Genomic DNA, 20,853 nt, shown 5'->3' on the forward strand with positions numbered 1-20,853 from the left:
TCCCACGGCTGCAGGGGGAAAAGGCACCCCCCGAGCAGCCCCAGGCTTTGCAGGAACAGGGGTTCACCCTAAATCCCTCATCTTCTATACCAGGAGAGAAACAACTCGCACCTGAGCCAGCAAAGCTGCATTTTTATACTCCCCCGCCTGCTGCCTGCAGCTGCCAGACACAAAAAGGATCACGGGCAGGCTCTGAAATCCCATTTCCAGCCCGTCCTACCATGGGACTGAGGTCCCAGAGCCCCGCAGTCCTGCTACGATCCTGTATCACCGGGGTTGTCCTGGGGCTCCCGCTCATTCTTACAATTAATAACGGAATTATCGCTTGGTCTGTGTTTTTTCTTGTACCTTCACAACCGAAAACGGGTCCAACACTGCTCCAGCCAAGAACGATGAGTGTAAGGAAAAGGGTCAAACGTGCCAATAGCCTGGAAGAGCTCCCCAAATCAGACGTGGGGGGCTCCGAAAGCCCTCGAGGGCAGTTGTGGGGGGGATGCGGGAGGTGCTTCTCGCTCTGGGATGATGCAGGAGGACAGGGCTGAGACAGCACCCCCAGGGCAAGGGGCTGGAGGGGGCTGCCAGGGCTCAACCAAACCAAACGCACACAAGTCAGGCTAAAAATAACCCCTGAGCAGCACTCAAAGCCTCCCCTCGGGGAGGGAAAACAGCTTCCCAGGGACAGGGTGGGCGTATTTCCCGGTAACCTTTCTGCGGGAGAAGGAAGCGGAGCGGGCGAGGGCTTGCAGCATCATTTTTGGCACGGCGGGAAGCGTGGCGGCGGGTCCTGGTCGCTAAGCATCCCGGTCGCCAGGCAACCCACGGGAATCACGGGAGATGCTGCTCCTGCTTCCTTTCGGGAATGGGGAGGGAAAGGAAAATAGAGGGTCTGGGATAGACACCCCCGCTATGTGCGAGGCTGGGAGGGCATCGGCCGCGGGATGCGGCTGGCATCACCGCACTGAGATGCCCGCAGGCACAGACCTGTGCTGGTCCCTCCTCTCCCACCGCTACCAAAACCAGCCCCCAGCACCCGGGGTGCTTACACTAATTCCACTTACTGGCCTTCCCCTGCACCAACCGGGAATTTCAAGCTCCAGCCGCTTCTCCGCAGCCTGGAAAAGCCCTCGGCCGTGGTCACACCGCGTGGTGACGACCTCCCCGGGCAAAAAATGCCAAGCACCAGCTTGGAAGTCCCCCCCGAGCCCTGCTTCAAAACTCATTTCCTTTTCCAAACTGCCAGGCTCCACCACCGAGCCCTCTCAATATGCTTGGTAGGTTCGTTAGCAGGTCCCACGCCACCCATTATGTTATCTATACTGTCCTCGATGGCTGCAGCGTGGCTTTACAGCCGCCTCTCCGGTCGGGTTGCATTAGAGCTGCGCAGTCCCAGCACACTCGGCTGGGTTTGCAAAATGTGGGAAGTTTGCACTTCCCAGGGGAATTCAGCTGGGTTTGGGGGAAATTAATCGCTGTCATTTAATTAGGCATTTTATTTTCTTGCTCGTCAATCATTTCCAGCGCGCGCTACCACGCCGCTGCACAGGCTTACGCAGGATCGGCTCGCCACCAAACTGGAAGTTTTTTACCCTCTGCAAAGATTTCAGGCTTTTTCTCGGAAAGATAAACATTTCAAACATCATTTTAAAGAACAAAATAAGTGAAATGACCCCCCGAGGTGCCTTCAGCTCTCCGTCCGCCTGGCCTGAGCTGCAGACGCACCAGCTCAGGCCAAAACATGACGTTTATTCCCCTTGGACTCCCCCAAACCGGGTGATTTTTCAGTTTTTTTCAGTGTGAGGTCCCTAGTTTTTAACCTCGAGGTTTTCTTTTGACTTGGGGCCAGGGGTGCAGGTGCCAGCAGGGTGAAAGGCAGCGCGGTTGCACATCACCCCACCTCTGCGCAGGGCCAGGGCAGCGATGCTCTCGCGATGGAGCGTAGCCGGCTGAGCATCCCGTGCCGTCTCTGCAAGGGGACGGGTTTGGGGACGGCGGGGGATTTCCCAGCTGAAATCTCTCGGTGCTTCAGCCTTTGGAGATAAAACCAGGCAGCAAAACGCCCCGGTTTCTGCCAGGTGGAAATTCCCCGTTTGCTGGAAGCGGCCCCGGCAGGGCCCCGCGGGGACATGGCAACACAGGCAGGTATTTTGCCTCTGGCTGTAGGGAGGTGAAGGCAATCCCCCTTCCTCCTCCTCCTCCTCCTCTGCCGCCTGCCCTGGGGTGGGTCAGAGCAGGGAGGGGGCCCCAGCAGCCCCCCCCAGCCCTGCAGCCTGGCTCCCCCCGCCTGGCACCCAGCAACACCAGCGCCCGCCTGGAGCTGGCAGGGGGAAGGAAGAGCCTGCAGCTGCGGGAGGCAGAGCCTGGGAAGGGAAGGGGTCATTTCCTTCACGCAGGCCCGCGTGGGGCTTAGGCGGGCAGGGGGAGCGGGGTGCGCAGCGTGGCGGGGGGTGCAGCGCGGCACAGTGTGCTGCATGGCAGGGTGTGCAGCGTAGCCGGGTGTGCAGCGTGGAAGGGTGTGCAGCGTGGGTGGGTGTGCAGCATAGCCGGGTGTGCAGCGTGGCAGGGTGGGCAGCGTAGCCGGGTGTGCAGCGCGGCACAGTGTGCTGCATGGCAGGGTGTGCAGCATAGCCGGGTGTGCAGCGTGGAAGGGTGTGCAGCGTGGGTGGGTGTGCAGCGAGGCTGGTTGTGCAGTGTGGGTGGGTGTGCAGTGTGGCAAGGTGTGCAGCGTGGCTGGTTGTGCAGCATAGCAGGGTATGCAGCGTAGCTGGGTGTTCAGCGTGGCAGGGTGTGCAGCGTGACAGGTTGTGCAGCATGGCACGGCGTGCAGCATGGCCAGGAGTGCAGCGAGCGTAGCCAGGTGCGCAGCGTGGGCGGGTGTGCAGAGTGGCACAGTGCGCAACATGACGCAGTGTGCATCGTGGCAGGGTGTGTGGCATGGCAGCGTGCAGCGTGGATGGGTGTGCAGCATGACTGGGCATGCAGCATGGCACAGTGCGCAGCATGGCTATGTGTGCAGCGTAGCCAGGCGTGCAGTGTGGCTGGGTGTGCAGCATGGCAAGGTGTGCAGCATGGCACAGTGTGCAGCACGGCAGGGCGTGCAGCGTGGGTGGGTGCGCAGCATGGCACAGTGTGCAGCATAGCTGTGTGTGCAGCGTGGCAGGGTGTGCAGCATGGCACGGCGTGCAGCATGGCCGGGTGTGCAGTGTGGCACAGTGTGCAGCATGGCTGGTTGTGCAGTGTGGGTGGGCGTTCAGCATGGCAGGGTGTGCAGCGTGACAGGTTGTGCAGCATGGCACAGTGTGCAGCATGGCACGGTGTGCAGCATAGCTGTGTGTGCAGCGTGGCAGGGCGTGCAACATGGCACAGCGTGCAGCATGGCTGGGTGTGCAGCATGGCTGGTCATGCAGTGTGGCAGGGTGCGCAGTGTGACACTGCATGCAGCGTGGCACAGTGCACAGTGTGGCCGGGCGTGCAATGTAGCACAGTGTGCAGCACTGGCAAGATGTGCAGCACGGCACAGTGTGCAGCATGGCATGGCGTGCAGCATGGCCAGGAGTGCAGCGTAGCCAGGCGCGCAGCATGGTAGGGTGTGCAGCGTGCCAGGGTGTGCAACATGGCACGGTGTGCAGCGTGGCTGGTCGCGCAGTGTGGCAGGGTGTGCAATGTGGCCGGTGTGCAGCGTAGCACGGTATGCAGCATAGCTGGGTGTGCAGCATAGATGGGTATGCAGCATGGCAGGGTGCGCAGCATGGCAGGGTGTGCAGCGTGGCAGGGTGTGCAGCGTGGCAGGGTGCGCAGCGTGGCCGGGTGCGCGGTGTGGCAGGGTGTGCAGCGTGGCCGGGTGCGTGGCGTGGCCGGGTGCGGAGCGTCGCAGGGTGCTCAGTGTGGCCGGGTGCGCAGCGTGGCAGGGTGTGCAGCGTGGCCGGGTGCGCAGCGTGGCCGGGTGCGGAGCGTGGCAGGGTGCGCAGTGTGGCCGGGTGCGGAGCGTCGCAGGGTGCTCAGTGTGGCCGGGTGCGCAGCGTGGCAGGGTGCGCAGCGTGGCCGGGTGCGGAGCGTGGCAGGGTGTGCAGCGTGGCCGGGTGCGCAGCGTGGCCGGGTGCGGAGCGTGGCAGGGTGCTCAGTGTGGCCGGGTGCGCAGCGTGGCAGGGTGTGCAGCGTGGCCGGGTGCGCAGCGTGGCCGGGTGCGGAGCGTGGCAGGGTGCGCAGTGTGGCCGGGTGCGGAGCGTCGCAGGGTGCTCAGTGTGGCCGGGTGCGGAGCGTGGCAGGGTGCGCAGCGTGGCCGGGTGCGGAGCGTCGCAGGGTGCTCAGTGTGGCCGGGTGCGCAGCGTGGCAGGGTGTGCAGCGTGGCCGGGTGCGCAGCGTGGCCGGGTGCGGAGCGTGGCAGGGTGCGCAGTGTGGCCGGGTGCGCAGCGTGGCAGGGTGTGCAGCGTGGCCGGGTGCGCAGCGTGGCCGGGTGCGGAGCGTGGCCGGGTGCGGAGCGTGGCCGGGTGCGCAGCGTGGCAGGGTGTGCAGCGTGGCCGGGTGCGCAGCGTGGCCGGGTGCGCAGCGTGGCCGGGTGCGGAGTGTGGCCGGGTGTGCAGCGTGGCCGGGTGCGCAGCGTGGCAGGGTGCGCAGTGTAGCAGGGTGCGCAGCGTGGCCGGGTGCGCAGCGTGGCAGGGTGCGCAGTGTGGTCGGGTGCGCAGCGTGGCCGGTGCGCAGTGTAGCAGGGTGCGCAGTGTGGTCGGGTGCGCAGCGTGGCCGGGTGCGTGGTGTGGCAGGGTGCACGGCGTGGCCGGGTGCGCAGCGTGGCCGGGTGCCCAGCGTGGCTGGCTGCGCAGTGTGGCCAGTGCGCAGCGTGGCAGGGTGCCCAGCGTGGCTGGCTGCACAGCGTGGCCGGGTGCCCAGCGTGGCCGGGTGCGCAGTGTGGCCGGGTGCGCAGCGTGGCCGGGTGCCCAGCGTGGCCGGCTGTGCAGCGTGGCCGGGTGCCCAGCGTGGCTGGCTGCGCAGTGTGGCCAGTGCGCAGCGTGGCAGGGTGCCCAGCGTGGCCGGCTGCGCAGCGTGGCCGGGTGCCCAGCGTGGCCGGCTGCGCAGCGTGGCCGGCGCGCAGCAGCTTGCACAAGGCTCACAGGCAGAGCGCCCCAGGCGATACCTGCTGGAGCCAGCTTAGGACACACGACCGAGGTCAGGTTGCCCGTGGCAAGCTCTTGCCCGCGGCAGCACTCCTGCTGAGGTGGAAGTCTATCGAACCTGCACCAGTAATTGCATCGGGATGGGAGCCAAGCGGGGCAGGGACGGGGCACCCTGCCAGGCAGGGGCGAGGGCGGGGGGCAGGCAGAGCCCTCCTGCCCCAATTAACAAACCTCCGTGGAGATCACCTCCCCGGGGCAGGGCATCACCGTCCAGCATTTCAGCCTACGGAGCGAAGCGGACGCTTTTAGGCCACTGTTTTCAAGTTCTCCCCAGGGATGAAATAACTCATACCCTAAAAATGTCCGGGTTTTTTTCCCGAGGGGAGCCCTGCTTGTGCCTTCACGTGGCTCTCTGCTCAGACAAGCCGTGGCCTCCGGGGCGCTCGGAGCAGCCTGTCCCCGAATCTGCAGCACTTCCTTCCCTCCGCAGCGCCTTTCTGCACAGCGGGGCCATCCCAGTTCAGCCCAGTGCACCAGCTAACCTGCCTTACTGGTGGTTACAGCCAGGGAGAAGCCTCCCCCGGCTGCTGGGTTTTTCCTTGCGGGAACCGGAGTTCTGCTGAAACTATTTTTTTAGCCATTTTTTAACACGAAACATAGCAAACCACCCCAAAACGAAAAGCCCAACTGCGTCCTGCGAGGTTTCCCCAGGGGCTGACGGGAGCTGCATCTCCAACACGTCGTGTTCCTGTTCCCTCTTTGAAGCCACTTCCCCAAACAGAGCCTGGTGGCCTCGCTGCAATGCCACCGCAGCCACCGCCGCTGTCCCTCCTTCCCCACGGGAGCTGCGGTCTGGCTGGCCAGCCCCATCCCAGGGGAAAACACAGCCAAGCCAGAGGGATTGCCACTCCTCGGGAGGATTTTCCGAGGGAAAAATCTAATTGTACCCCCGTGGTTTCCCAGGGAAAGGTCTCCCGGGGATTTTTGTGCCGGGCATTCCGGGTTTTACCCCTCCTGCATGCCAGGATGCCTCAGCAGAGGAGACGTGGGTATTGCACAGGGTCTGCCACCGTTGCAATTTGAAACACGAGCAAGGCTTTGCATGAAAGGTTCCCAGCTCCGTCTACCCCTCGTGAGTAATAACTCTGCCAGGGAAAAAGCAAAATGATTCAGACGCTGCTTGCCCAGCCCCCAGCGCCTGGAAGAGCCTTTATGCTGAATGTTAATAACAGCTGAGTGCGAAGGCATAGAAATGCAGAGCCTGGGGACAGTGGCACTTGTGCCCCTGCACGCCGGACCCATGCATGCCCTTGCACGCGCGTCTGTGTATCTCACTAGCATGTGCAAAGCATCGCTGGCAAAGGTGAGGGTGTGTTTCCCATGCACCCACACCACCATGTGCTGTGTGTGCATCCCTGCCCGTCCTTTGCAGACACCCTGGAGCGTGCAGCCCGTGTCCCCTGCGGCTACTGCCCGCAGCAGCACCGCTGCCCCGCACCGCCCTCCGCTCCCTCCTGCTCTCTAACGCCCGCGGCTCTCCAGACCCATGCAGCCCGCTCTTCTCGCTCTGACTCTCACCTATGCCCTTGCAGGCTCGGCTGGGAGCTGTAAATCAGGGCTGCGGACCCGAAACCAAAGGATGATTCGCATCCCAGTGCTGCCCGGCACTGGGAAGCTCACGGACGCCCGGTTTCGGCTCCTGCTGCGGGGATCTGTCACCCACAGCCACGCAGAGGTGAACTCGCAGCATCCCCCCTGCCTTTGCCGCGCGGCTGATGCCAGCAGAGCACTCGGAGGCGATTCCCGACGGGTGCGACGGGGCTGTTCCTGGGGTGTTCCTGCAAGCCCTGATGTCACCCCTTCCCCAGGGCTTCCTCCAGCACCAAGACAGCAAGGAGGGGTACGTGATGGATGCAATGGGACACTGCAGCTGGCTGTCCCCTCCCCGACAGACCGCAGGGCCCTGATGGTCGCCTTGTCTTGGATATACCCCTGCGCTGGGCATGGTTTTGGGCCAAGACAGGGCAGCAGCTCCCTCCCCACGAAGCCCCCGGGAGACACCACGCTCAGGCCCAGCCACCAGCGCTGACCCCTCCCCACCTCCCTGCCCTTACGCCGGTGCCTCATCCAGCATGGTCCCGCTGCCAGCACGGGGCACACACCCAGCCTTCCCTGGCCGCTGCGTGTCACCGGCTCCCTTCCACCTCCTCGGGACTGTCCCAGCCCCATGCAGCACCTCCGAGACCCCCAAGTCCTTTCCCATCCCTGGCCAAGCGGTCGGACATCCCCTGGATGTCCCTGTCCCGGGGGATCCAGCGGCGAGGCCGCCCTTCCCAGCCGGGGGATGGGGGGCAGATGTACCCCGGGTTAGGAGGAGCAGCGTGTCCCGGGGGAATCCTCCGCATCCCCGGCTGCATCGAACCCCAGCAGAAAGCGCACGGGGCTGTTGCATCAGCCCCCCCTGGACTGCAACGCTCCCGTCTCCGGCCTTCCTCCCCCGTGCCGGGCCGGTGAGCGCAGGCAGGCATGTTCGCCGGCGGGAACCGCCCCGCCGTTGGGCAAACATTGACGCCGGCGGGAGATAGCAGAGCCCGGGCACCTCCCGATCGCCGGCTGCAGGGCGGGGAGCGCCGGGGGAGCGTTGCACCCTGCCCTCGTGCCCCCAAGCTCCCGAGCACCCCGGCACCGCTGCCAGGAAGGGCTCGGGAAGCCCTGCCTGTTCACCCACCTGCAGCAGGCAGCTGGATGGGGGCGTTGGGGAGGGGACCCCCACCACGGGCAGGGGTGCCCCTCTCCTGCACCCACCCGGGCTTCCGCTGCCTGGCCTCCCTCGGCTCTTCCCCGTCCCCCCTGGCACCCAAGCGTCTCCCCAAAAGCGGGCAGAGATTCTCACCTTCGCTGCCTTCGCTGCCCCCCAGCCGGCCCCGCTCCTCGCCCCGGCGTCGCCGGCGGGGAGGGTTGGCCGGGTGGGTGCGTGTCCCGTGGATTGGTACCGGGTGGTGAAACCACTCCTCCCCGCCGCCCGCTTCCGGAAAGGGCTCACCGGGACTGGCGGGTGCCAGCCGACGCCGAGGAGGAAGAGGAGGCAGGAGGCGAGGAAGGCCCCGGGACCCCTCACCTGCCCACCCAGCCTTCCCCACCTCGGTCCTGCAGGCAGGTTGGGGCAGGTCTTGGGATCAGCCGGGAATTTGGGCAGGGAGCCCGAGGCAGCCGGTGTTCAGGCTGGTCCCGCTCGTACCTGGGAGGAGCTGGTAGGCTGCCCACGGCGAGCCCCCGCCACAGGGGCCCCCCCAAAACTGTGGGCCCCAGCACCGCGGAAGAACCCGAGGCAGGAAGGAGGATGGTGCAAGAGCTGCCAGGGCCGACGTTCGCGGTCACGGGGCGGCTGACCGGCACCGCCACACCCCCGGCCACAGCAACACCTCCCTACTTCTGGGGTGCACCAGGCCCCCCTTTAACGCTTGCTTTAATGCTCCTCTGAGGACCCCCTCCATGGCCCCCAGAAGACCTGACCCCAACCCCGGGGCTCTGCTGGGGATGCCGAGGGGCCAAGGAAAAGCTGGAGGAGGAGGGAGAAATGGGGTGCACCCCGTGCCCCCCGCCCCACAGCTTGCAGCGGGGCAGCTGCGATCCTGGGAGATGGTGAAGGTGGTGGGGGGCACCCCTGTGCCAAGCTGGAATGGGGAAGCGGTGGGGCAAAGCTGGTCGGGCAGTTCCCCAAACCCCAGACAGGAGCTTGCAGGGTCCCGGGGAGCTGTAGCCCCCCGGGAATCCCCCCACCCGTTGCTCAGCAGGTCCCTGCCGGGTCACCCCATCATGCAGCCCCATCACCGGCACAGCAGGATCCCTCCCTGCGTGGGCATCCCCTGCCTTGGAGAGGCGTTCAGAGACAGGTCTCACCCTGTCTCCTTCCCATCCCTTCCTCCTCCGCTCACCTCCCTCTCCTCCCCTGCTGCCCCCAAATTAACCCCCCGCTTCGAGCTGTGGTGCCTGGGAGCAACTGGTGCTACACCAGGCACAACCTGGACACAGTTCCTTCCCGCTACAGCCGCTGGAAGATAGTGGGAGCATCCCTGCTCCGGCAGCCGGGCACGGAGGGGCAGCAGGACCTCCTTGTACCCCAAGAGATGCAGGGGAAGAGGCACAAAGACCAAAAAGCTTCTGGGCATGAGGAAGACCCTCTCAGGGGCCAGAAGAGCTTCAGATGGACACAGGTCAACTACTGTCACCCTCTTCCCAGCCCATCCCAGCCGCCAGCGGTGCCCGGAGCTCCCGCGGCAGCTCTCCCACGCACGGAGAGCAGCGCTGACAGCCTGCGCCCACTCTCCTGCCCGAAGCCAGCCAAGCTATTTAAATGCCTAAATACCGTCAAAGGGATGGAGCTACCTCCGCATGCCTCGGGTGGGCTGGCACCTCCCGGCAAGGGGCAGGGGGAAGCACGGTGGGCAGTGGGGGCAGCCGGTGGAGTGAGAGAGACCACCGGCTCTGGGGACCCCTCTGCTCGCTGTCGCGGCTCCACGGAGCCGGGGAGGTGCATCAGCGCTGCGTACCCCTTTCCTCCGCATCCCTTTCCCTCTCCATCCCCTCGCCCCGGTCCCATCTCGCCCACGCACTCCCAAGAAGGTGCCTGGGCTCCACACAAGTTTGGGAGAGACCATGGCATGCTGCTCCTGTGCCCTGGCCAGCACAGCCCCCAGGGAGCAGGGCAACCCTTTCCCCCTGCTAATCCCTGCCAAAAATTAACCCAAGAAGCCCCCCCCGAGCCCCCGGCGGATTCAGCCCCGTGACTTACAGGAAAGCTGATTGAACAGCCTGCTGAGCCATCCCATGCTCCTGCACCGAGGGTGAGCTCGTAGCTACGAAACGCTCAAGAGAAACAGGTTTCCCCCCGCCTCCCCCCTTCCCCAAACCACCCTCTTCATTGGCACAGAGAGAAGCGATAAAATCTGACGGGATTTATTAATAGCACCTCTCCCATCACTAGGGAGCGGTGCTTCGGAAACGGCTTCGAGCATCCCAGCGCGGGGCTGCTCGATGGAGAAAGGCACCAACTTACTTTTGCCAGGGAGCGGGGCCGGGGCCGGAGGGTCGCGGGTGATGGAGGAGGACACCGGCTGCAGCTCCAGAGCCACCAGCAGATGTTTGAGGGCACCAAGAAGGAACAGCAGAAGTTGCGTCATGCCGGAGTCACGTAGAAGAAGCGGGGAGACGATGCCAGGAAAGGCGGCTGGGGGTGTCCTTCGAGCCAGGAGGGTTGGATGGAGCGGTCCCCACTCACTCGAAGCGGGGAGAAGGATGCTGCATGTTATTGCTGCCATCTTGAGGCCGGCCAACCTGAGCTGCAGAAATACCCTCTGGTCCCCCACAGCACCCTAAGGAGTGTGGGGCTCCCCCCGGCTCCCACAACCTATAGCAAGTTCCAGGAAAACAGTTATGTTATTATTTACTTTGATAACCAATCTTGTTTTCACTTTTAGGGGATGAAAAATCCTTTTTCCAAGTGGCTCAGGCCCCAAACCCCTGAAAACAGGAGGAGAAAGGGCGGGCGGGTGTCTGCCACGGGCAGCGATGGCAGACAAGGGTGCCAAGCCACCGGCGAGATGCTGGAGCAAGATTTGTGATGCTCGGGTGCTTTTCGGGAGCTGTCAGTAGGAGCCAGGACAAGTGCCCGCAATGCAGTGCACCCCGATAGGATCATCACCCGTGTGAGCACCGGGGGGTCCCCAGTGGGGGTGCTCCCCACCAGCACCCCATCTCTCCTCAGCCCTTGGGGAGCAGCAGGGTCTGGCCCTCAGGGTTGGAAGGGGATGGGGGGTCAGGCCCTGAGGATTAGCAGGAAAGCACCCAATATGGGACTGGATTTGCTCTTCTTTTGCCATCTGATGGTGCCTGGTGAGGAGACTGCTCGGCTCGCTGGGTCCTGGAGGTCTTCCACCCATGACACCTCCAAAGGGGCAAAGCAGGCAGTGGGGAGGGCTGGCTGGGCTACCCTAGAAGCCAATAGGGTCCTCCACAAACTATCTACTGACATAGCCCTGCTCCTGTCCCACGGAAAACCAGTGCCTTCTGAAAGGGGCTCCCTGGGTCCAGGTTGGACATGAAGCAGCTGATGCAGACCTGGAGAGGCAGGACTTGTGCTGGGATGGGGGACCTGCTGCCCCAGCCCTGGGATGACAGGGATGGATGAGTCTGGGATGACCATGTCTGACCTTGGGGCAGCAGGACATCCCCTCCTCCTCCATCCAGATCTACCGGTGGTCACCATTGCCGGGTTGGAAGGGTGGTGGCCATGAAGCGCAGAGGAAGAGATCTCTGGCTTCAGCACGCCCAGGCATCCGCCCGCCTCCGGGCTGTGGGAACTGGTGGCATTGCCTGTGCTGTTGCCATGGGGTTGCCATGGTATTTGTATCTGCGGTTGCCATGGAGACAGGAGGAGACTGGGAGTGGGGGGGCTGCTGCCAGGGCTGCCAGGATGTCCCCCAGACCCCACATGGAGGAGTTGCAGGCCTGACCGACCTGTGGTTCCCCAGGTCCTCCTTCTTGCCCTTCCTGAAGATAAGGGTGACATTCCCTTCCCAGGGGACTGAACCTCCCTGCTGGAGCCTGCTACAAGCGGCTCTGCTGGCCACGTGTCCTCTCTCCTGCCTGGCTGGGTGGGACAGGAGCCACGCAGAACCGAAAGGCATCCTCCAAAGGGGGGTGTTGGGAAGGGGTTGCTCCAAGCCCCTGGCAGGATCTCGGCTCTGCTGGGCTGAGTGAACCCATCGTGGCTGGACCAAGGCACCAGGGGGGGGGGCTGGGCTGGGCTGGGCAAGGGACTTCCTGGGCATCCACAGCTTCGCTGGGCAACCTGTTCCCATGGCTCACCATCCCCGTAAAGAACTTCTTCATTATCACCAATCTAATCCTACCCTCTTTCAGTTTAAAACCATCGCCCCTTTTCCTGTCACTACAGGCCCTGGTAAAAAGTCTTTCTCCATCTGTCTCACAAGCCCCCTTTATATATTGAAATATATAAAGGCCGCAATAAGGTCTCCCCGGAGCCTTCTCTTCCCCAGGCTGAACAACCCCCACTCTCTCAGCCTGTCCTCACGGCAGAGCTGTTCCACCCCCTGATCGTTTTGGTAGCCTCCTCTGGACCCGCTCCCACAGGTCCCTGTCTGTCCTGTGCTGAGGACCCCCGAGCTGGACGCAGCCCTGCAGGGGGGTCTCACCTGGCCCAGGCGGAGGACGAGAGCAGGGATACTTGTCATCCCCCGATACCCTTATCTGAGCCGTAGCCCAAGTGGAGTGATACCGAGGCGAAGGGCTCCGGAGCGGAGGATCGCACCGGGGCACCCTTCCTCAAACGGCAAAACCGCGGCAAAACCCGCGAAGGCAAAAGCGCGGGAGCGAGAGGGTGCCCCAGCCCTGCCCCCCTCCCCCGAGCCGGGGAGCGAGCTCCTGACGGGCGGCAGCTCTGACTCAGCGCGGGCGGGGACAGGCGGGACGGCGGCCGAACCCCCTCAGCTACAAGGGCAGCCCCAGGGAGCGCGGCGAACAGGGCGGGCAAACAGGGCGTGGCGCGGCGGTTCGCGCCGGCAGGGCCTGCGGGGAAGGGGAGCGGGCAGGGTGCAGCCCCCCTCCGGGCTCCAGAGGCTCAGCTCGTGGTCGTCGCCCTCCCAGAAGAGGACCTGGCCATGGTATCCGCTCGGCCGAAAGCCATCGCCAGGGGAAACGTGGCGACCCAGACGGAGCCCCCACGCAAACACACATCTGTCCAGGCCTCCGGCTGCAGGGAGTGCCCGAGCCTGTCCCTGGTACCGGCGGGCAGCAGAGACGCCGCCTGTGTGCGCGGTGACCAGGCGGATGATCTGCTCAGCCTGTGGCAGAGCTGAAGGAGGAGGTGGGGAGGTTCAGGAGTGTCAGGGAGTGCGAGAGGGAGATGGATCGGCGGAGCCGCACCCTGCCGTCCCTGAGGCAGGGGCAGCACATGGAGGCTCCGCAAGAAGCGGAGGATCCCCTGCCCTCTTGCCACCAGGCAGAAGGAGGGGGCCCAGGAGACGGGGGGGAATGGACACAGGTCCCTGCTCGGGGCGCCAGGCGAACCCCCGCCCGGCCTCCCTCACCCCAGCCTTCCCAGTTGCCCTTACACAAAAGATATGGGGCTCTGGAACTTGAGGGGCAGGCAAATGAGGATGCAGATGAAGGCCCTCGGGTTGCCTGAGGCGAGGCAGCCAGCCCCACGCATTACGACTGCCTCCGCTAAGAAAAAAAGGAGGGTAATTGTCACAGGTGATTCCCTTCTGAGGGGGACGGAGGGCCCAATTTGCTGGCCAGACCCATCCCACAGGGAAGTCTGCTGCCTCCCTGGGGCCCGGGTGAAGGACATTGCTAGGAAGCTCCCTGGTCTGGTCCAGGCCTCCGATCACTACCCGCTACTGGTTATACAGGCTGGCAGCGAGGAGGGTGCAGAGAGAAGTCCCGAAGGGATCAAAAGGGACTTCAGGGCGCTGGGGCAACTGGTGGGAGGATCGGGAGCACAGGTAGTGTTTTCCTCGATCCCTTCAGTGGCAGGGAGGAATACTGAAGGGAACAGGAAAACTCATCGGATCAACACGTGGCTCAGGGGCTGGTGCCATCAGCGAAATTTTGGCTTCTTTGACCACGGGGAGGTTTACACGGCACCGGGCCTGCTGGCGACGGACGGAGTTCAGCTGTCTCACAGGGGGAAAGGATTCTCACCTATGAGTTGGCGGGGCTCATCGAGAGGGCTTTAAACTAGGTTCGAAGGGGGAAGGGGATAGAACCAGGCTCACTAGAGAAGAGCCGAGGGACCGCACGCCATTGTCGGGGGAGAAATCGGCAGCCCAGCTCAAGTGCATCTATACCAATGCACGCAGCATGGGCGGCAAACAGGAGGAGCTGGAAGCCATTGTGCAGCGGGGTAGCTATGACTTAGTCGCCATCACGGAAACGTGGTGGGATGAGTCTCACGACTGGAAGGCTGCAATGGATGGCTATAAGCTCTTCAGAAGGGACAGGCGGGGAAGGAGAAGTGGTGGGGTAGCCCTGTATGTTAGGGAGTGCTTTGACTGTCTAGAGCTCGATGGTAGTGATGACGAGGTCGAGTGCTTGTGGGTAAGGATGAGGGGGAAGGCCAACAAGGCAGATATCCTGCTGGGGGTCTGTTATAGACCACCTGGCCAGGACGAGGAGGCAGATGAAATATTCTACGAGAGGTCGCAGAAGTCTCACAGTCGCTAGCCCTTGTTCTCGTGGGGGACTTCAACTTTCCGGACGTCTGCTGGAAATACCACACGGCAGAGAGGAACCAGTCGAGGAGGTTCCTGGAGTGTGTGGAGGATAACTTCCTGACGCAGCTGGTAAGCGAGCCCACCAGGGGAGGTGCCTCGCTTGACCTGCTGTTCACAAACAGAGAAGGACTGGTGGGAGATGTGGTGGTCGGAGGCCGGCTTGGGCTTAGCGACCATGAAATGGTAGAATTCTCAATACTTGGTGAAGTAAGGAGGGGGGCCAGCAAAACCGCTACCATGGACTTCCAGAGGGCGGACTTTGGCCTGCTCAGGACACTGGTCAAGAGGGTCCCTTGGGAGGCAGTCCTGAAGGGCAAAGGGGTTCAGGAAGGCTGGACGTTCTTCAAGAAGGAAGTCTTAAAGGCGCAGGAGCGGGCTGTCCCCATGTGCCGCAAGAAGAACGGGCGGGGAAGGCGACCGGCCTGGCTGAACGGGGAGCTCTGGCTGGGACTCAGGGAAAAAAGAAGAGTTTATCACCTTTGGAAGAAGGGGCAGGCAACTCAAGAGGAGTACAGGGATCTCGTTAGGTCGTGCAGAGAGGAAATTAGAAAGACAAAAGTCCAGCTAGAACTCAACCTGGCCACTGTCGTGAGACACAACAAAAAATTCTTTTACAAGTATATTAATGACAAAAGGAGAGCCAAGGAGAATCTCCATCCTTTATTGGATGCGGGGGGGAACGTTGCCACCAAGGACGAGGATAAGGCTGAGGTACTCAACGCCTTCTTTGCCTCAGTCTTTAGTAGTCAGAGCAGTTATCCTCAGGGTACTCAGCCCCCTGAGCTGGAAGACAGGGACGACGAGCAGGATAAACCCCCCATAATTCAAGAGGATGAAGTTCATGACCTGCTACGCCACCTGGACGCTCACAAGTCTATGGGGCCGGATGGGATCCACCCGAGGGTACTGAGGGAGCTGGCGGAAGAGCTTGCCAAGCCACTCTCCATCATTTACCAGCAGTCCTGGTTAACTGGGGAGGTCCTGGACGACTGGAGGCTCGCCAATGTGACTCCCGTCTACAAGAAGGGCCGGAAGGAGGATCCGGGGAACTACAGGCCGGTCAGCCTGACCTCAGTGCCGGGGAAGATCATGGAGCGGTTGGTTTTGAGGGTGCTCACGAGCCATGTCCGGGACAACCAGGGGATCAGGCCCAGCCAGCACGGGTTCATGGAAGGCAGGTCCTGCTTGACCAACCTGATCTCCTTCTATGACCAGGTGACCCGCCTAGTGGATGAGGGAAAGGCAGTGGATGTGGTCTACCTGGACTTCAGTAAGGCCTTTGACACTGTCTCCCACAGCATTCTCCTAGAGAAGCTGGCGGCTCACGGCCTAGACAGGTCCACTCTTCGCTGGGTAAAAAACTGGCTGGGCGGCCGAGCCCAGAGAGTTGTGGTCAACGGAGTTAAATCCAGTTGGCGGCCGGTCACGAGCGGTGTTCCCCAGGGCTCAGTACTGGGGCCGGTCCTGTTCAATATCTCTATCAACGATCTGGACGAGGGGATCGAGTGCTCCCTCAGTCCGTTTGCAGATGACACCAAGCTGGGCGGGAGTGTTGATCTGCTGGAGGGTGGGAAGGCTCTGCAGCGGGACCTGGACAGGCTGGATCGATGGGCCGAGGCCAATGTATGAGGTTCAACAAGGCCAAGTGCCAGGTCCTGCACTTGGGCCACAACAACCCCAGCAACGCTACAGGCTTGGGGAAGAGTGGCTGGAAAGCTGCCCAGAGGAAAAGGACCTGGGGTGCTGGTTGACAGCCGGCTGAACATGAGCCGGCAGTGTGCCCAGGTGGCCAAGAAGGCCAACGGCATCCTGGCCTGTATCAGAACTAGTGTGGCCAGCAGGAGTAGGGAGGTGATCGTGCCCCTGTACTCGGCACTGGTGAGGCCGCACCTCGAATACTGTGTTCAGTTTTGGGCCCCTCACGACAAGAAGGACATTGAGGTGCTGGAGTGTGTCCAGAGGAGGGCAACGAAGCTGGTGAAGGTCTGGAGCACAAGTCTGATGGGGAGCGGCTGAGGGAACTGGGGGTGTTTGGTCTGGAGAAGAGGAGGCTGAGGGGAGACCTCATCGCGCTCTACAGCTACCTGAAAGGAGGTTGTAGCGAGGTGGGTGTTGGTCTCTTCTGCCAAGTAACAGCGATAGGACGAGAGGAAATGGCCTCAAGTTGCGCCAGGGGAGGTTTAGATTGGACATTAGGAGAAATTTCTTTACTGAAAGAGCGGTCAGGCCTTGGAACAGGCTGCCCAGGGAAGTGGTGGAGTCACCATCTCTGGAGGTATTTAAAAGACGTGTAGATGTGGCACTTAAGGACATGGTTTAGTGGGCATGGTGTGTTGGGTTGACGGTTGGACACGATGATCTTAGAGGTCTTTTCCAACCTTAATGATTCTATGATTCTATGATTCTATTACTGAAACCTTGAGAGTTTTGACGGATGACTAAAGTCAACCATCTTGTGACCCTATAAACAGCGGTCCCAAGCAAGACCCTTTGAGCTCTCCTGCGCCCAGCATCTCCCTCCGAGATGAACGCTCATCAGAGTTTGCAAACTCTCGAGTCTGTGATATTCGGAGGACTGTCACCGGCTGCAACACTCATCGAGGATCAACCCTTTGCCCGTTGAGAAATGCGAAGACATTTTACGTGAGTATTTCACTGAATTCGAGGGGGATTTTTAACAGGTATATCTTTGTGTATTTATCCATCGTTGCCTCCATCTGCGTGTGCGTGAATTGATGGAAGTACCTGCTAGCAAATATAGTCTGCTAAAATCTTATAATCTATCTTAAGATCGTGAATGAACCTTAGACTGCTGCCAAACACATAGTCCCTTAGACATACACCGTTGACCCAGTCTGGGACTAGGGGTAGATCTAGCTGGGTCTACTCCGAATCTCGTGACTCAACGGGAGGGTCTCCCTTAACCTTTTTTCCTCGGCCTCAATATAAATCATCCCAGCTCAATTCTAACACGATACCCTGGTTTCGGCTGGGACAGAGTTCATTTTCTTGCCAATAGCTGGTATAGTGCTGTGTTTTGGATTTAGTATGGGATTAATGGACAACACACTGATGTTTGAGTTGTTGCTAAGTAGTGTTTACTCTGGTCAAGGACTTTTCAGCTTCCCGTGCTCTTTTCCTTTGTATACTTAATCCACGTAGTAAGTGATAGAGTGAACCTTGCCATCGCACTCTGTTAAGTCGCACTTTTATAAATTTCTGTTAAAATCACTTTCTGCTAATACCGTCGACAGTGATTCTTTGAGCGGCCTCTAAACCACTCATTCGCGACACTCCCCCGCAGGTCCTGGGCTACGTCCCCCCAAACCCTGACACAGGGGCTCTCTGGGGCGGCTGCTCCCTGATGACTGCACAGTCTCCTGTGCCAGCTCAGCCTTTGTGTGTTGACACGATGTCACAATGGCATCACAAACGTGGACCTTATTTTAGTGGGTTTCGAGGAGGCTCGGGTGTCACTTTGACTTCGCCTGCGCATGAGCCAGGGAGAAGTTCGACAAGTGGGCGAAAAACACATCAGAGATGGAAGGAAAGGAAAAGAAGCAGGTAGGAGCGGGGTGCTTCGGTGTCACCCCAACCTCTCCTCCCCTCAGGGGATCTCGCCGGATTTCTCGGCCACCCCAGCTGATCCCTTTGCCCATCCCCTTGTCATGCAGAACTTCTGGAGGAGATGCCAGAGCTTGGTGTGCAAGACGGAGGAGTGGCAGCTGACGGTGCTGCTCTTCATGTCAAGCCTGAGCCTGTGGGGCCTCTGCACGCTCATGTTGCCCTGCACCCCCAGCTTGTTGGCCATACTGAGTCTGTGCTTCCTCCTGGTCTGGTGGCCCGACATCGAGGTCAAGGTAGGTGTCCGTCTCGGTGTCACCCCAAACACTCCTTGGGCGGGGGTTAGCCTGGGGCACTGCCCATCCCCAGGGAGCTCGGGAGGGGCCCCGTTTTGGGAGGGAGCAGTGAACAGGGGCCTCTGCCCACCCAGCCAGCCCCTGCTCTGCGGCCACCGGGCCACCTCCGCTCGGGCAGCAGGCCAGGGACGCTCCTGTCCCTGTAACTGCAGTTGCCCTCCCAGGGTCCCTGTTTCCTGGGCAGGGGCCCTCCCGGCTGAGGGGAGACACCCGCACTAACCCGGGGCTTGCTTTCTGGGGGCAGGGGATCTCTGTGTGGAAGAGCTGCGGGAGAAGCAGCAGGAAGGAGCCGACAGGTGAGCAGCCCCCTCCCAGAGCTGCGCCGGGCTGCGCAGCGGCGCCCGGCCGAGAGACGCCGTTGCGGCTGCAGCCCCCGCCACGGCTGCCCGTGCTCACTCTCCCTCTGCCTCCTCCCCCAGGAGACTCCGACCCCTGGGAAGGCGCGGAGGGGTCTACGGAGAGCCTGAAGGCAGGGTAAGGAGAGCCCTTCCCTGCAGGGAGGCAGCCCCCTCCTGGCTGGGGAGCCCCACGCGTGGGTCCCTCTGCCCCTGCAGCTGCCCCGTCGCCCTGGGGAGGCTGCGGGTGGGCGAGAGCAGGGTCCGGCACCGAGCCAGGGCCCGGGGTCAGCCCCGATCCCCTGAGGAAGCCGAGGAAGGGATGGGCTGGGGGGGGGAGGGAAGCGGGGGGATGGCTTGGGGAGGGCCACAGCAGCCCCCGCAGCCCAGCTGGTATTTCCCCCCACAGGTGGGAGAAGCCTCATGGAGGAGAATGGTGGGAAAGCAACTACGGCGGGGAAGCAAGGAATCTCCCCCAGGAGACAGGAGACATGGGTCACGGTGGAAGTCTCAGTGCTGACACCAGCTCAGAGCTCCTCGAGAACCAGCCTTCCACCACCGACATGGAGGAGCTCGCCGGATCCCTGATGGAGTCCCTGGACATAACCCAAATCTGCCTCGACCTGCTGGGAAAGCTGAAGGACTCCCAGGATAGCGGCGCTCCAGTCCCGCACGAAGGCATAAGGACAGAATACCCCGTCTGCCTGCAGTGCCGTCGGTGCCTCACGGGCAGCGAGCCCGCGGCAGAAGAGGAGGGGCACACGCTGGCTGCCTGCCTTCGCACCGCAGACATCCTGGTGCACGAGGAGGACATGCAGCTGGAAATGGGGCTGGGCCTTGAGCTGGCCGTCGGCGGGGAGCCGGTCTACGTGTGGGAGATAACCCAGCGGCTCCCCGAAATACCCCCTGAGAGACTCTGTGAGAAGTGCAAGGCGCCTCTGCCCAGGGGCCCCGGGGACAGCGAGAGCTTGCAGGCATGGTTCGCTGTCCCCGAGGCCCAGGGAACACCAGCGGGACAGATGAGACCGGACGGGCAGGACGCAAGCTGCAGCGACACCAGCAGCGCAGAGCTGCAGCTGGAGGAGGATGGGCAGGAGGAGTCTCTGCCCAGCGTGGTCCCCACGTGGCCCCTCTCCCCCGGGGCCCCGGACCGGCTGCAGGGAGTTGGGGAGGAGCCCCTGCCCTGGGTGGGGTACAAGGGCCTGGGGCGGGGGCTCAGTCTGCAGCGCGTCCGGCGGTCCTGGACCCAACTGAAGGCCAGCGTGCGGAAGAGTGTCGAGACCGGGCAGCGCTGGTTGCGGAGAGTAGAGAGCTCCGATGAGGAAGAGGACGAGACGCTGCCCTTCGATCTCCGGTTCAAGGTCGACGCGCTCTTCCACGCCATGGGGACGGAGGCGTAAGGAGCACCGGCGAGAAAAGGTGGGACTGGGAGGAGCGTGGGCAGGGTGAGCACAGCATGGGAGGACGGGGACGGGACCGGGCTGTCTCGTGCAGCTGCTGAAGCTGTGTTGTCCAGGAGGTGTTTCTGGAGGACGGAATGGCGTGGTCTGGGAGCGTTGGGATGACGGTGGGAGGTGTGATGGCCTCTCGTTGGTTTTTGGTTTGGATGGGGCTGTTGAACAGGAGTGGGACTGACACCAAATGGTTGACTGGGGCTTCCCTGCGCATCTCTTTTGGGGCCAGGCTGACGGTGGACCTCAGCGAGGAAGTTCATGAGCTGCTGGACTACGTCAGACCCCCGCCAAGGGCAGCCCGCGGCACGACCAACAGCTCTCCATCCTTCACGTGCCATCGGCGCCAGCGGCTGCAGGACCTTGCTGACTGCCTGCCCCCGTCCTGCCCAGAGGGGAAAGCAGAGCCCAGACTGGTTTGGTCCCTCTGCAGCCATGGGACCAAGGACAAGAGGAGCCCTCGAACGCCTCGTGCTCTGCCGGGATGGAGCAAAGATCCGCCTGTCATCTCTGGAGGCCTCCAGCAGCAGAGAACCCCAAGGAGCAGCCGTGAGCGCTCTCCCCAGGAACGCGAGACCTTGGCGGAGAGCGCAGCGGTGAAACTAAGCCTATATTGCAATAAAACATTATAATCCTTAAAACATCCCCGAGAGTGCTTCACTTGTTGAATGAACAGGGGTCAGCGACCTCCAGCGCTACGAGGGTATCAGGGACAGTGCTGGCAGGGGGGACAGGCGTTGGGGCCG

General features: G+C 62.3%; 2 protein-coding genes across 4 annotated transcripts in view; one reads left to right on the forward strand and one right to left on the reverse strand.

Annotated features, from left to right (window-relative positions):
• Positions 1 to 8,082, reverse strand: part of PTK2B (protein tyrosine kinase 2 beta) — a 33,500-nt gene extending 25,418 nt beyond the window's left edge. For all 3 annotated transcript variants that reach the window (XM_075144760.1, XM_075144759.1, XM_075144757.1), the window contains exon 1: positions 7,999 to 8,082. The gene's annotated coding sequence lies outside the window, so the exon portion shown is untranslated. The remainder of the gene's footprint in view (positions 1 to 7,998) is intronic.
• A 10,989-nt stretch (positions 8,083 to 19,071) lies between these two features.
• LOC142081279 (uncharacterized) lies at positions 19,072 to 20,744 on the forward strand. The gene is made up of 2 exons (XM_075147976.1): positions 19,072 to 20,075; positions 20,340 to 20,744. The coding sequence occupies exon 1, from the start codon at positions 19,148 to 19,150 to the stop codon at positions 20,054 to 20,056; it is 909 nt and encodes a 302-aa protein (XP_075004077.1). The 5' UTR covers positions 19,072 to 19,147; the 3' UTR covers positions 20,057 to 20,075; positions 20,340 to 20,744.
• Positions 20,745 to 20,853: the final 109 nt, after the last annotated feature.

This window comes from Calonectris borealis, chromosome 3, assembly GCF_964195595.1.
Source record: "Calonectris borealis chromosome 3, bCalBor7.hap1.2, whole genome shotgun sequence".
NCBI lineage: Eukaryota > Metazoa > Chordata > Aves > Procellariiformes > Procellariidae > Calonectris > Calonectris borealis.

What these genes read in the sequence shown, in the direction of transcription:
- LOC142081279 (XM_075147976.1), top strand. Translation starts at nt 19,148, where the DNA reads ATGGGTCACGGTGGAAGTCTCAGTGCTGACACCAGCTCAGAGCTCCTC.